The sequence below is a fragment of the Lonchura striata genome, chromosome 6, assembly GCF_046129695.1.
Source record: "Lonchura striata isolate bLonStr1 chromosome 6, bLonStr1.mat, whole genome shotgun sequence".
Lineage (NCBI taxonomy): Eukaryota > Metazoa > Chordata > Aves > Passeriformes > Estrildidae > Lonchura > Lonchura striata.
The window spans coordinates 52,542,393-52,557,245 of NC_134608.1; the positions used below are offsets into that span (position 1 = coordinate 52,542,393).

Sequence of the window (14,853 nt, forward strand, 5' to 3'; positions counted from 1 at the left end):
CGCCGGCCCTGACTCAGAGGCAGCTGAATGGGGCGGGGGGTGGCGAGGGAAGGGGGGTTTCGAAAGTACTTTGCCAGCCCGGTGCTGGGCACAGCCGCGTGTGACTGAGCGGGCCGGCACGGTCACAGCACGGGGACAGCCCGGCTCCGTCGCCGCAGAGACGCCGGGGCGACCTTTGCCACCCTCACGGCCTGAGGGAGCTCTCCGTTTCCCGTTCTCATCCCACCCCACTGCCTCCTCTTCCGTTCTGTCCCATCCCCAGGTGTGTGCCCGACGCCTCCGCGCCCCGGGCCGGACCGGGCGTCTCCGGGGGGCCATGGGGTCCCTGTTCCGCAGCGAGGAGGTTTGCTTGGCCCAGCTCTTCCTGCAGTCGGCTTCTGCCTACAGCTGCATCAGCGAGCTGGGGGAGCGCGGGCTGCTGGAGTTCAGAGACGTAAGCAGGGGCTGGGGGTCAGGGGCGTTTTGGGGTGCCTGCGGTGCAGGGGGTTCGCTGGGAGGGCCTGGGTGCAGGGGGGTTTGCTCTGGTCGGGTTTGGGGTGGGTGTTCTAGGGTGCCGTGGGAACAGGGAAGTTGGTCAGGCTGGGTTTGGTGCCTGGGCTGCCTGTTCCCCCGGGGTGCTGAACCCCCCAGTCCAATGTGGGGCCATGCCTTGACTGTACCCCGCAGCTGAACCCCAAAGTGAGCCCCTTCCAGCGGCGCTTCGTGGGCGAGGTGCGGCGCTGCGAGGAGATGGAGAAAACCTTCAGTGAGTGCCGGGGGGCCGCGGGCTGACTTCGGGGGGCTTCTCAGGGGAACGCCCGGCTCAGCCCCTCAGTCTGCCCGTGTGGCCCCCTTCTCCAGCCTTCCTGCAGCAGGAGCTGCGGGCCGCGGGGCGGCTGCCGGGGCCGTGTCCCGAGAGCCCGCGGGCGCCGGCGGCGCGGGAGGCGCTGCGGGTGCAGGAGCAGTCGGAGCAGCTGGCCCAGGAGCTGCGGGAGGTCTCCCGGAGCCGCTCGTCCCTGCGCGACCGCCTGCGGGACCTGCGCCAGCACCTGCACGTGCTGCGCGAGGGACAGCGCTTCACCAGCCTGCCGGTGGGTCCGGGGGTCCCCGCCGGCCTGGGGGGTGCTGCTCTGTGCCTCAGTTTCCCCCAGGCTCATCCCTCTGCTCCGCATCGCCGCAGGCCCCCCTGGGCTCCCCGCCGCGGCCACGGGCGCTCTCGGAGCGTGAGCCCATCCTCGACCCCTCCCTGCACCACCACCTCGACCGCAAGATCAAGTGAGAGGGGGAAGGGTGCCGGGCGGGGAGGTGGAGAGGGGCTGTGGGGCCGTGGAGCAGCTGGGAAACTGTGGGATGAGGCTTGGAGATGATCTTTGGGGCAGTGGTGTAGCCAAGGAGAGGTTTGCCTATCCCAGCGCTCCTGCTGTGCCTCTGCAGCTTCGTGGCCGGTGTCATCCACCCGTGGCGAGTGACCGCCTTCGAGCGGCTGCTGTGGCGCGCCTGCCGCGGGTACCTGGTGGCCTCCTTCGTGGAGATGCCCGAGCCAATGGAGGACCCGGCCACGGTGAGGCAGCACCCAGGGGCAGGCTGGCACGGCTGTGAGGGGGCTGGGACACCAGAGTGACACGGACTGTGTTGTCCACAGGGGGAGAGCATCACCTGGGTCATCTTCCTCATCTCCTACTGGGGCGAGCAGATTGGGCAGAAGATCCGCAAGATCTCAAACTGGTGAGTGGCCACGCATCAGCTCACAGGGAGGTTTATTCAGTAGCACCCACTCTGGACCCTGCTGCGGGGCCGGGCTGGGGAGCCCTGACACCTCCTGACACGGCGATGTCCCTCTGTCCCAGCTTCCACTGCCAGGTGTATGGGTACCCGGAGAGTGAGGCCAGCAGGACAGAAGCCATTACCAGGCTGCATGGCCAGATCCAGGAGCTCAGTGTGGTGAGCTGGGTGCCATGAGGGGATGTGGGGGCCACGCTTGGATTGCCATTCCTGACACAGGTGCCCGCAGACGCTGGAGGAGACGGAGAAGTACCTGGCGGAGGTGCTGGACAAGGTGGTGCAGGTGCTGCCCACCTGGCGCGTGCAGGTGCAGAAGATGAAGGCCATCTACCTCGTCCTCAACCAGTGCAGCTTTGATGTCACCAAGAAGTGCCTCATCGCCGAGGTCTGGTGCCCTGTGCGGGACCTCACCCAAGTGCAGGATGCCCTGCGCCAGGGATCTGTGAGTGGCTCGGTGTCCCCATGTCCTCGCACCAGGAATTGTTCAGTGTATCCATGTTCATGTTCTGGGGTTGCTTAGTCGTTCTTGTGTCAGGAGTTGTCCTGTGTTCCCATGTCCTTGCTCCTGGGTTTCCTGGTGTCCCATGTTTGCATGTCAAGGGTTTGTTGGTGTCCCCATGTCCTCGTGTCAGGGGTTGTTATGTGTCTCTGTGTCCTTTTTGTGAGGTTGCTCAGTGTCCCCATGTCCTCATGCCAGAGGTTGCTTGGTGTCTGATGTCCCCTCATCATGGTGGAGCATGTACCAGGCTGGGAGGGGATTGGGGGGCTGGTGCCAGGTGCTGGGCAAGGGGTCCTGGGGCTGGTGCCGGGAAGGGGGGTGTTGTGGGGTGGGTGCTGGGGGCAGGCTCCATATGCTGGGCAGGAGGGTGCTGGGGGTGCCAGGGTCAGGTTCTGGGTGCTGTTCCCGCAGTACCAGAGTGGCTCCAGCGTGGAGTGCTTTGTGCAGCGCGTCCCCACCGCGGAGAGCCCCCCCACCCTCATCCGCACCAACAAGTTCACCGCCGGCTTCCAGAGCATCGTGGATGCCTATGGGGTGGCCAGTTACCAGGAGGTGAACCCCGGTAAGGCCCCCTGGCACCCCCTGAGGCCCAGGGCTGAGAGGGGACACCCTGTGTAACGCAGTCCCTGTGTCCCACAGCACCTTACGCCATCATCACCTTCCCCTTCATCTTCGCCATCATGTTTGGGGACGTGGGGCACGGGCTGCTCATGTTCCTCTTTGCGCTCTGGATGGTGCTGTACGAGGACAGCCCCCGCCTGCGGCAGGGCACCAACGAGGTGGGGGCACGATGGAGGGGTGGGACACAGTTACAGACATGGGATGGTGTTGGGGGCATGGAGTGGGGTTGGAGGTTTGGGACGTGGGATGGGACTGGATGATACAGGATGGGGTGGGTGGCTTGGGACAGGGTCAGTATGGGTCGGGGTGGTGCTGTGGGGCAGGGGAGGTGATGTGGGACATGGGAGCTGTGTTTACCCCCCCTAGATCTGGCTGACATTCTTCGAGGGGCGCTACCTCATCTTGCTCATGGGTGCTTTCTCCATCTACACCGGCTTCATCTACAATGAGTGCTTCAGCAAAGCCACTGCCATCTTCCCCTCTGCTTGGAGTGTGGCCACCATGGCCAACCACTCCTCCTGGAGGTGGGGTCCCACCCCCATGCCCCCTGCCCGGGTTCCCATCTCCCTGCTGGCATTGACACCCCTTCCTCTGCCCCCAGCTCTGCGTACCTTGCCACCCACCCCTCGCTCACCCTGGACCCCAATGTCACTGGTGTCTTCCAAGGGCCATATCCGTTTGGGATCGACCCAGTGAGTGTCCCATGGGGATGACAACGAGGTGGGACCCTCTGTGGGGTGATGCAGAGTCTCACCCACCTTGTTTGTGACAGATCTGGAGCTTGGCCACCAACCACCTCAACTTCCTCAACTCCTTCAAGATGAAGATGTCAGTGGTGCTGGGCATCGTGCACATGGGCTTCGGTGTCATGTTGGGGGTCTTCAACCACGTGTGAGTCCTTGGGCTGCACCCATGGGCTCTGGTCATGCCAAGGGCACTGGGATTGGACTCACCTGGAGAGGATGGTGTGGCAACTGGGGTCTTGTACCCCTGCACCTCGGTGGGCGCCGAGGATATGCCAGGGTGAGAAGGGACAGGCTGAGCACAGCCAATATCCTCCCACCCAGGCACTTCCAGCAGCGGCACCGGCTGGTCCTGGAGTTCCTCCCAGAGATGATTTTCCTCCTGGCTCTTTTTGGCTACCTGGTCTTCCTCATCTTCTACAAGTGGATCAAATTCAGTGCTGCTGACTCCCGGGTGGCCCCCAGCATCCTCATCCATTTCATTGACATGTTCCTCTTCACCTCCAATGCTGAGAACCTCCCGCTCTACCCAGGACAGGTACCACCCCACTGCCCTGGGGGGCACCTGCTCTCCACCCTGGCTGGGAGAGCAAGTGCCAGGAGTGGGGCTGTTCTCAGGTTGGGTAGACCCCAAAATGCTGTCCTTGTGCCCCAGGTGCCAGTGCAGATGGTGCTGGTGGTGCTGGCGCTGGCGTCGGTGCCCGTCCTGCTCCTGGGGACGCCGCTGTACCAGTGGTGCCGGCAGCGTGCTCCGAGGACGGTAAGGCCAGGGGCTGTGGGGGGCTCCATGGGGGTCACAAGGAGGTCTCACTGTTGGTGCTGTCCTGCTGCAGCCGCTGGCCACAGGGGAGCAGGAGCCGCTGCTGGAGGGGCAGGAGGCTGGGAACTCTGTCAATGCCACCACGGAGGATGTGGAGAGCGGGGGGCACAGCCCTGATGCCAAGGTGAGGGGCATCCAGGTGGGCTTTGGTGGTGGGATGAGGGTATCTGTGCCCTCTGCTGATGTCCCGTGTCCCCTCCCTCCCTGCAGCACTTGGACTTCGCCGAAATCTTCATGCATCAGGCGATCCACACTATCGAGTACTGCCTGGGCTGTGTCTCCAACACCGCGTCCTACCTGCGGCTCTGGGCGCTCAGCCTGGCACACGCCCGTGAGTCCCCTTGCTCCCCCCTTGTCCCACTCAGAGCCAGGCACACCCTCACTCCTCCCTCCTGATCTTGTCCTTTCCACTCCCAGAGCTCTCGGAGGTCCTGTGGTCCATGGTGATGCGGAACGGCTTCGTGGGGCTGAGCTACGTGGGCGGTGTGGTGCTGGTGCCCGTCTTCGCTGCGTTTGCCGTGCTGACCGTGGCCATCCTGCTGGTGATGGAGGGGCTCTCTGCCTTCCTCCATGCCCTGCGCCTGCACTGGTGAGCCCCCAAAGCTGACGGGTCACTGGATGGGTCTGGGGGGGGATGATGGACCCCCCCAGAGCACTCCTCAACCCCCTCTCCTTGCCAGGGTGGAGTTCCAGAATAAGTTCTACGTGGGTGCCGGGTACAAGCTGTGCCCCTTCGCCTTTGCCCCGGACACCTGGGAATAGCCATGCCAAGGGGATTCCAGGGGCTTGGAACATCAGCTGTGCCCCAAATTCCCCCCACACTGGACCCCTGGAGCCTCCTTGGTGGTGAATAAAGCCATCCCTGTGTCTCCCCCCAACTCTGTGTTGCCATTGCTTGGGTAGGAGGTGCAGGGGGTGCTTGGGGGTGCCCCCCATCACTGCTGGCTGTAGCCAAAGGTGGGGGCTGCGGTGGGGCCGTAGGTGCTGAGCTGGGGGAAGGCAGGCAGAGGGTAGGGCAGGGTGCGGGGTTTGGCTCCCACATAGACACCAGGGGGGCAGGTGAGGGGCTGGAAGGTGGGTGCAGGGAGCTCAGGGAAACTGGGGGGTGCTGCTGGCTGTTGGGGGGCAGCAGCCAGAGTCCCATGGCTGCGTGGAGCCCCTGCGGGGGGGAGAGGCAGCAGCAGGGGCTCGGCCCCCCCTGCAGCCCCCCTACCTTTCTCCTGCTTCTCGGGGTGGGGGGGCAGCGGGGTGGCCCGGGCACGGGGCATCGCACCCAGCAGGGACCCTGCCGGCACCCCACACCTGCAAGAGAGGTGGGGCGCTCAGGGAGGTGGCTCGACATCCTTGCCGTGGTGCGGGGACAACGTCCAGGCGTGCCTTACCATGGCTCGGGGTCGCCGTCCCGAAATCCCTTGGCAAAGGGGTTGCTGGCGATCTTCAGCTGGGTGATCTGCGGAGGGGAGCGGGGTCAGGGAGCTCCTGGGAGGGTGCCCCGATTTCCATCTGGCTGGTGCTCACCCGGTGGTTCTGGTAGGCTGTCACTGCCATGAACTGGGTCTCAGGGAAGCTGAAGGACTTGAAGTTCTGGTGGGCAAAGCGCTCGCTGTCGCGCCGCGGGTCCACGAAGACGACGTGGAAGCGGGGCTGGTAGCGGTGCATGGAGTTGAGGATGATCTAGGGATGGGAAAGAGGAGGTGGCAGGACCCCCCCAGGCAGTGATGCATTGTGTCTCCCCCATCATCCAGCCCGCAGCGGGGTCCTCACGTGGCCGTTGTCGTCCAGGAGGTTGTTGGTCAGCTTGAGCTTGTCGAAGGACACGATCTGCCGCATCCACTGGGCGCCCTTGGCTGGGGAGTCGGGGTGGAAGTGGACACGGCCGGGAGCCGCCGGCTCGGCCCGGCCTGCCGCCAGCCAGGATGAGCTGTGGAAGGCGTATCTGCAGGGCAGGGAGGGGCTTAGCACCCCCAGATCTGGTCCCCTGCCCCCACTGCCCCATCCCCACCTGTATCTCTTGTCGTCCAGCGGGATGAAATCCATGAGCAGGACATAGTCAGCCAATGGATCCAACCCCGAAAGCTTCACCTGAAAGGTGGGGAACATCCTCCTGCGCAGAGAGCGGGGTGGGAAGGGGGTGCCCCCCAACCTTTGCAGCCCCCCAGGCCACTCCGGTTCCCACCTGCCTGCCTTGGTGACGATCATCTCGGTGCCCAGGCGGTTGAACTCCTCCCAGAGGCTGCCCATCTCCAGCCGTGCCGCGGCATGGCACACGTGCCGGTTCTTGCCGCTGGCCCCCGGCCCCTCGCCAGCCCACCCGAGGCCAGGGGTGCATGGAGACCCCTCACCTGGGCCCCCCAGGAAGGCTGCAGAAGATAGAAGGGGTGTGGGCTGGGAGGAACAGACCCCATGCAGGGCCACCCCATCACACCCCTCCTCGTTGGAGATGGTGACACGTCAGGGTGTCCTGTCCCCCACCACAGGGGGGTTTTATCCCCATCCCTGCCACACCCCAAAACACCGCAGGACCCCACCACTGGGTGCAGTTGTCATGGGTAGGTTTTACCTGCCATGGGTGTGGTGGGAGGGCAGGAGGTGTCCGTGGCTCCGTTCCCCGGCATGGTGGCAGTGGGATCCTGCCAAAGCCCTCTCAGTGCAGCGCTGGCTCTGCAGTGTTCCTGCAGCCTGCCGGGGGTTTTATGCCCCAGCTCAGGGATGGAGAGGCGGGGGCTGGAGCCGAGGTGGTCCTTGGGGGCTGGAGCACGGCCCCCTTGCCCAGCCTGCATTCGCGCCTTGACGCAGTGACGATGGACGGGAGGTGAGCGGTGGCACCGCTGGGACCACCACCAGCCCCCAAACAGGGCTTGGGCAGGAACATCTTTCCTGGGGTCTTTTTGTCCCTTCATATCACAGATCTGAGCGGGGGGAGGTGGGGGCTCCCCCAGGCAAAGCCCCTCTCGGTACGCAGCCGTCACCACCTGATATTGAAAACCACGGTGAGGTGTTGAGGCATTGGCAAAGATCCACCGCTCCAGCAGAGCCTCTGCGGCTCTGGAGGGAGGAACGAGCTGCTCCCTCCCCATAACCCCCCCAAGGTAGGTCCAGTCTCTGTCCTGGAGCCTGGGACCCCCTGTGCCCCTCAGCAGTGACAGCGGGAGATGGATGGGGACAAGCAGGCGCTGCGGGCTCTTTGTGGGAGGTGATGGACACCGGGATGGGGCGTTCACTGGGAAAAGCAGAGGGCTTATTCCAGAACCCCCCTACTCCCCTCCAAACTGCACTGGGGCCATGGATGCTATCTCATAGCACACCACGGAGTGTATTCTAGAGGGATGAGGGATGCTGAGTCTCTGGGAAAGGGTCTGGAGCACCAGGGGATGTCCTTGTGGGGATACCGGTGCCTTTCTGTACCTGTTGGTGTCCCAGCACTGGCCTGAACTCCCTCCCTGCTCTGCACAGAGATGGACATTTTCTCCCAACTGGGACTCAGCCTTCTGTCCTGCCTTGGGTTTGGCACTTGAGCATCGTAACACGGAGGGGACCACGTGTCCTCAGGTACTGTGGGGTAGCCTGGGCAGCTCCAGCATTTGGGACCAGGGCCAGGAGTGATGTGAAGCAGGGAGAAGCCGCCTCCCCAGGCTCCCCCCGCGTCCCCCAGCCGTGTCCGTGCCCTGCGGAGCCGGCTCAGCCCCATCCATCTCCTGCTGTCAGCCAGCCTGGGCTGCGGGGCGGAATCGAGCGCCAGATGAGGAGGTGTGAGAGAGGCAGAGCTGACAGCGGGCAGGAGCGTGGAGAGGACTCAGGATCAGACCTGCCAGGGCTCATCCGCAGCTCCTGGACCTCCTGGGTGGAACTGGATGAGCTTTAAGGTCCCTTCCAATCCGAGCCAGGCCAGGATTCTCTGGCTATGTAGATGACTGCAGGTGGGTCTCCTGAATCCCTGTTGAGGCACGTGATACAGAATGGGCTTTTCAAAACGAACTTTTTTGGTCCCAAATGGGAAAACGGGAGGCAGAAAAACTTGGAAAAAGAAAACAGTGAATCTTTCTCACGGGGAATAATTGCCCCAGACAGCAGGACAGGCTGGACAGAGCTGTGGAGGCCACCAAGTTGGAGCAGGAGAAGAGCATTAGCACACAGTCAGATGACTCCCTGCAATGAGCCTCTGACTCAGCTGGAATGGGGAAGTGAAAGGGGCTTGGGGGGACAGTGGGGGAGAAGAGGAATTGACCCTGTTTCGCAGGGAACAGCAAACAGCAGCACAGTGGGGTCAAGAGGGAAGTGAGAAGGTGGGAAGTGACCATACTCATTTCTCAACCAGAAATACACGTATCTGTTAGGTAAGAGTGGGCAACTCTTGAGCAGCAGTTGGCTCTTTATTTATTTTATTTAGTAATTTTTAATTTTTTTCTTTAATTTTCAAAACTCTGAGAAAAGAAGAAGAGAATTTTAGCAGGTAAAGTTATACCCTGGAAGAGTCCAAGGCTGCATTGGCCTGAACTTGGAGCACCCGGGTCTAGTAAAAGGTGTCCATGCCCATGGCAGGGGATGGAACTGGAAGGTCTTTAAGGTCCCTTCCAATCCAAACAATATCAGGTTCAATTTGCTCTAGGAAATGCGTAGTATGAAAGAAAATTGATAATTGCTAAGATAAAGCAATAATATGTCCATTAGTTAATGTTTCTTCCCCCCTCCCATAAATAATGAATAAAAGATACATTACTTAAATATAATTATCTATAATTAAAAGGTAACATAGAATTAGAGAAGAATTTAAAAAATCTTTCAAACTCAAGTCTCCAACAAACCTATTTGATTTTGTTTCACTCCTGCTGACATCGTTGTGCACGTGAGTGGCATCGCTCCATCTCTGCAGGCATCCATTCCAATGTGCCCTGGGGATCCCAAGAGAGAAACCCCAGAATGGATCCCGAGGCCTCTGGGGAAGGCTCATCCTGTTTTCAGGTGCTTCAGAGACCCTTTGGCAACTGCTCATGTGGGGAAGGTGTAAAATTAAAATCTTCCAGCCACATTAGAGGATGGAACAGGAAACGCTTCCTGGTTCTGTTGAGACCCAGATGGGGCTTGAGGACTCCAGCTCAAGGACCTGTGAGTATCTTGACTCAAGCTGCCATTAATTAAAGGGTGGAACTTTAAGTGGTTTTGGGACAGTTTTTTGCTGGATGAATTGGATTAGAAGGGGGTTGGTTTTTTTCCCGTGAAGCTGCATGTGGATGAATGCTGGTCTCATTTTAATTGACCCAAATTTATTGGAAATCACTTAAATGGTGCCTGTTGTCAATTTAATGGAACGCTAATTAACGTGGAAAATTAAGGCTTTATTTATATGTTATGGATGTTGTTGTATTTGTTATTGTGTTTATTTGTCCCTAAATAAGAACATGTCCCTCTGCCCCCACAAAATGTCATCCCTTCCAGGGACAGGGCACCCACAACTTCTCCAGCCCTGGCACCGGTGCCCAAGGCCAGCTTGGACAGGGCTTGGAGCAGCCTTGGAGAGTGGAAAGTGTCCCTGCCAATGGCAGGGGGTGGAACAAGATCAGCTTTAGGATCCCTTCCGACCCAAGCCATTCCAGGATTCCGTAAGTCTGTGTTCAGGCGCACCCGGCTCGTTCGATGCCTCCAAACCTCTTGATGCTGTCCAAACTTCCCGCACCGTCTCCTCTCCAGCGTGTCTCTCTCCACCCAGGCAAGGCTGATTTTCCACCCCAGCTGCAGTTTTCTGATTATTCCTGCTTCCAGGTTTCAGGACTTGAGTCATCTCAGCCCAGGACTCATCCTCTCTCCTTGTAGGCTTTGAATGAGTCACCACAGGTTCCCCTGGTGGGGACAACAATGTGTTTGGGGGCTTTGACTCATCTGATCTATTTAAAACATTTTTTAATGGAAACATGGCGTGGATTTCTCCACTTGCTGCCTGGTGGTGAGGGGTGGCGGGGTGACACAGTCACGTGGGAATGCGGGATTTATTCAGAGCAGGCACACTCCGGGCACAGGCTGAAGAGTCAATTTGAGCCTCAAGGGCTTCAATTCAGACTATAATCATCACCAGGAAGTGTAAAAATAATCTGCAGCAGGAGAGTTCCTGAAGAGTTTTCCCTTTATCCCAGTTTGGAACACTTCTCCAAATCCCGAGCTGTCTCCCAAATCCTGATTTTTGATTTCCTACATCAATTGTTTTTAATTCCCTGTGATGCCAATAGATCAGTTACATTTTCCAAGAGATAAATGTGTAGATATACAATTACGTATTTCTAAGAAAATATGCTTTATATATATTAAGGAATTATATATAAACATTTTCTTTATATGTTACAATAAATGAATATATTGAAATTATTTCTATATATTTGTTAATATATAAAATAATATAAAAATTACAAATATGTTATATATGTATATAGAAGTAGGAAATAAATCCTCAAGTTTCCATTTAACTTTCTGAAACTGACTGAGTTTATTGAACTAACTGTGTTTATTTATCAGTGCAGGTCCCCTCTTAAGGAGCTGCTTCCAAAGTAACCAATTCCCAGACCATTCCAGGATTCTGTGTGACCATGCGTGGCTCTCACTGGGACATGGCACATCCTCTGCTGGGCTACCTTGAGCATGTTGATCTATCTAATTCTACCTGAGATACCACAGCATATGAAAACCTGCTCCAGCTGCCCCTGGGAGGAAAGAGGAGCCAAAATCTTCCTCCAGGTATGTTTGGATTTGGTATAGGGAAGAAATCCTTCCCTGGGAGGGTGCTGAGGCCCTGGCACAGGTTTGCCAGAGAAGCTGTGGCTGCCCCATGATGCCTGGAAGTGTCCAAGACCTGGTGAATCCTAGTACAGCCTGTTGGAAGGTCCTCTACTGCCCCGCACAAGGATCTTACGGAATTTGAGTAGGGAAGCAGGTGCCACGGTGGAGATCCTTGCCCCAGGAGGACAGGGATCAGTATTCCACACAGAGCACAGACCAGCCTCTCAGCAGGGATGAAAATCTAATCCCTGCTTTTTAACAGAATTCATTTCCATTCTGTGTCCGAGCCTCCGCACCAAGAAAATGTTTGTGGAGTAAGAAAAAGCGAGGCTGAACTTGGGTTAATCAAAGCACTGAAGTCAGTTCTCTGGCAGGGGCAGATTTCCAGATGCAGGCAGGTGGAGGCTGCCCCTGGGGAGGACTCAGCCCCCAAAGCGCTCGATTTTCATTATCTGTGACATCTCCAGCACCGTCCCGGTGCCCCGGTGCCACCTTGCCTCCAGCATCTCCTTGTGGGTGATGAAAAGCAGCTCCAAATCCTCATTACAGCACCAGGAGACCAGACACATCGCTTCTGGGACATCTGAAACGGGATGTCATGTTCTGGGGGTGAAACCCAGGCCTTCAGCCAAGGTTTATCCAATAATGATGATTTTTAGGTTTGGATCCATTTGTCAGGAGCCTGCGGTGCCTACCCTCGGTTTGCTCTCTGGTGTAATTCTGTCAAGCCATGATTAATGTTATCCAGGAGAAAAATCAATGTTTATTTATTCTATCTGTCACAGAGTGGGATTTTAGGAGCTGTTGATCTCTCCCTGGTGAGCAGCAAGATGGAGCCTGAATTTATCTTTTTATCTCTAAATGAAGAATCACATCTAGAGCACAGTGAGGTGAGACAAACCCCAGCTCTTATTCCTAGTGCTTTCACATAGAAAAGCTGTTCCTGGGACACGGGGAGCAGGTATTTATTCCTCAAGTGCTCAGCCTGGACTGAGAGAACACGGATGATAAGGAAAATTTTCATTTTTCCGGCAGGTACTGAGAAAATCGTGGACTTCCATGTACGAATGGTTGGAGGAGCACTAAGAAGCCTTGAAATTTACTGGTGAGCTATGCTGGTGCGGTATTCCCCTCGTTAATGCCCCAAAAATCCCCCAAAATTCCCATTTCCAGGGGTTCCGCCTCCGCGCGGCGGGAGGCGCGCGTGTGCTGCCTCCTGCCGGCGGAGCGCGGTACTGCAGCCAGGGGTTCGCGCATGCGCAGTGAACGAACCGGAGTGTTTCGCAGCAGTGCGCATGCGCAGCCCGGTCGGGGCGGGCTCGCTCCCTCCCGTGTCTCAGTGCTGCCGCCCTGTGGGAGCGGCGGGCGCTGCCCTGAGGGCGAGCGAGAGGCGGGACGGGCAAGTGCTGGGCTGGCGGAAAGAGGTTTCTGAGGGCTTAGAACTGGAGGTGCCTTTGGGACGCTTCAAATCCTTTAGTATACGAATGGAATTTAAATGAAATATCCAAATCCTGACAAGCTTGAACTACAAAGCCTCTGCAAGCATTTTACAGCCAGGGAGGGAGACGAGTCTGGAGTCTCTCCACAAAAACTGGCTGCTGGTTTGTTTGGCCAGGCACCGCTGGGGCTCCGGCTTTCCCTACATCACACTGGGGGTCCCCGGGGGAGGGGGTCCCCCCTCCCCCGGGGACCCCCAGTGTGATGTAGGGAAAGCCGGAGCCCCGGCGGTGTCGGGCGGTGCATTGGACCGGTGTGGGGGGACCCGGCGAGCGGGCCCGGCCCCGGGTGGGGCTCCGGGGACAGCGGGGGGCGCCGGGCTCCGGCCCGCCGGGCTTTATTCTGCGGCGCCCCGAGCCCCGCGGCTGCGGGGAGTGGAGAGGGGAGGACGGGGAGAGAAGAGATGGAGAGATGAGGAGGGGTAGGAAGAGGAGATCGGGGTGCGGAGGAAAGCGGGAGAAGGGAAAGGCAAAGGGAGGAAAAGGAACGTGGACAGAGGAGAGAGGGGGGAATAGAAGGAGTTAACGGGGTAGGGACAGGAGAGGAAGGAGTGTGGGGGGGATGGGGAGAAAAGCGGTGAGGATTTGGGGGAGAGAGAGAAGAGGGGAAAGGAGAAGAAAGCAGGAGAGCATGGGGAGAAGGAATGAGGAGTAGAGGGGGGGACAGGAGGGGAGGCCGAAGCCCCCGCGCCCCTTCTGGGGAGCGCGGACAGAGAGCAGCGGCCCGCACCGTGCTCGGGGCGAGCAAACGGCGGTGGAGGCGATTGCCGGGGATTAAATCACCTCGGCCCCGCCCCGCGCAGCCGCGCTGGGGCCCCGCACACCTGAGCCGGGCCCGCCCCGCACACCTGAGCCGGGCCCGCCCCGCACACCTGAGCCGGACCCGCCCCGCACACCTGAGCCGGTCCCGCCCCGCACACCTGAGCCGGACCCGCCCCGCACACCTGAGCCGGTCCCGCCCCGCACACCTGAGCTGGCCCGGGACCGCCCCGGCCCCGCCCCGCTCGCGGTGGGAGCGGGACCATCACTCGCGGCCCCGCCCCTCTCACCGGGGCCGCTCCCGGCGCTGGGACTGGGGATTCGGGTCCGGGTCCCGCCCGTGTCCGCTAGCGGTCCCGGGCCCGGAGGACCGGGCGGGATTGGGGCTGGGATGAGGACCGGGCTCGCCGCGGGCGGGAGGAGCCGCTCCGGGACGGGCGCTGGGGCGGAGCCCGGCGCGGCCGCTCCTGCTCCGGCTGCGGCCCCGCCGGGGCTCCGGGCGCGGTCCCGCCACGGCCCCGGAACCCTCCAAACCCTGCCGGGCCCCGCAGCGCCGGAGGAATATTTTCGGAATTTTTAATCCAGTGTAGGCAGATAATTCCCATTGAGAAACACCAAAAATAAAGGATATGGGGTCTAGGTAGGTGGGAGGGGCGGGCAATGTTCGGCTTTAAATTAAAACACATTGGGAAAATCCATCTGTGGAACAGCTCATTTCCTCTCCCGGACTGGCTTCTGTGTGACCGATGGGCTGCGGTTCCAGCTGCTCGCGTGGGATTTTCAGCCTGTGGGACTGCAATGAAATGCCAGGTGCTGAGCACAAGAACACGATGGGAAATCTCTCTGGATCGGGCAGTGTCCCAAAGGTCTGGCAGCGCTCAGCATTCCTGTCTGGAATTTGGGGGATCCCAGCACATCCCTTCTACAGTGTCCCCATGGAGCTGACACTTCCTGACATTCCTGGCTGGAATCTGGGGATCCCAGCACAGCCCCTCCATAGTGTCCCTGTGAGCCTGGCACTGCCCACCAGCCCTGGCCAGGGGCTGGGGGTTCCAGCACAGCCCCCCCAGCACATCCCGCTGCTTCCCCAAGTCCCCTTTAACCAGGATCCTTTTTTGGGGTGAGGGCACCCAAACCCAGCAAAATTGGCTTTAACCAATTTTGGGGGATCTCCCCTCCTCACCCAATTCCTGCTGCCAAAATCCAGCCTTGAGGCTCAGCTCCCCATCCCCTCAATCTCTCCAAGGATTTGCACTTGGATTTCCCAATCCAGCGGGCAGCAATGCTGTTCTCCTCACTGTGTATCTTAATTGCAGCAATTGCTTAAGGAATAATTAAAATAAATTCAAAGAATGAAGAGACAATAAAGAACTGCCAGCTCCAACCAAGGGG

At 59.2% G+C, this 14,853-nt stretch overlaps 2 protein-coding genes across 2 annotated transcripts; one reads left to right on the top strand and one right to left on the bottom strand.

Moving 5' to 3' along the window:
* Nucleotides 1-292: 292 nt before the first annotated feature.
* On the top strand, nucleotides 293-5,322 carry TCIRG1 (T cell immune regulator 1, ATPase H+ transporting V0 subunit a3). Its single transcript, XM_021524764.3, has 19 exons — nucleotides 293-433; nucleotides 667-745; nucleotides 841-1,070; nucleotides 1,160-1,254; nucleotides 1,414-1,540; nucleotides 1,622-1,704; nucleotides 1,827-1,920; nucleotides 1,991-2,203; nucleotides 2,672-2,822; nucleotides 2,900-3,039; nucleotides 3,248-3,405; nucleotides 3,483-3,573; nucleotides 3,654-3,772; nucleotides 3,949-4,162; nucleotides 4,280-4,384; nucleotides 4,458-4,568; nucleotides 4,655-4,775; nucleotides 4,862-5,033; nucleotides 5,125-5,322. Exons 1-19 carry the CDS (start codon nucleotides 317-319, stop codon nucleotides 5,204-5,206), a joined length of 2,502 nt encoding a protein of 833 aa, XP_021380439.2. The 5' UTR covers nucleotides 293-316; the 3' UTR covers nucleotides 5,207-5,322.
* A 57-nt stretch (nucleotides 5,323-5,379) lies between these two features.
* On the bottom strand, nucleotides 5,380-7,521 carry TBX10 (T-box transcription factor 10). The gene is made up of 7 exons (XM_077784430.1): nucleotides 7,005-7,521; nucleotides 6,621-6,804; nucleotides 6,447-6,548; nucleotides 6,209-6,380; nucleotides 5,963-6,118; nucleotides 5,827-5,894; nucleotides 5,380-5,746 (listed from the first exon to the last, which is right to left on the bottom strand). Exons 1-7 carry the CDS (start codon nucleotides 7,519-7,521, stop codon nucleotides 5,380-5,382), a joined length of 1,566 nt encoding a protein of 521 aa, XP_077640556.1.
* Nucleotides 7,522-14,853: the final 7,332 nt, after the last annotated feature.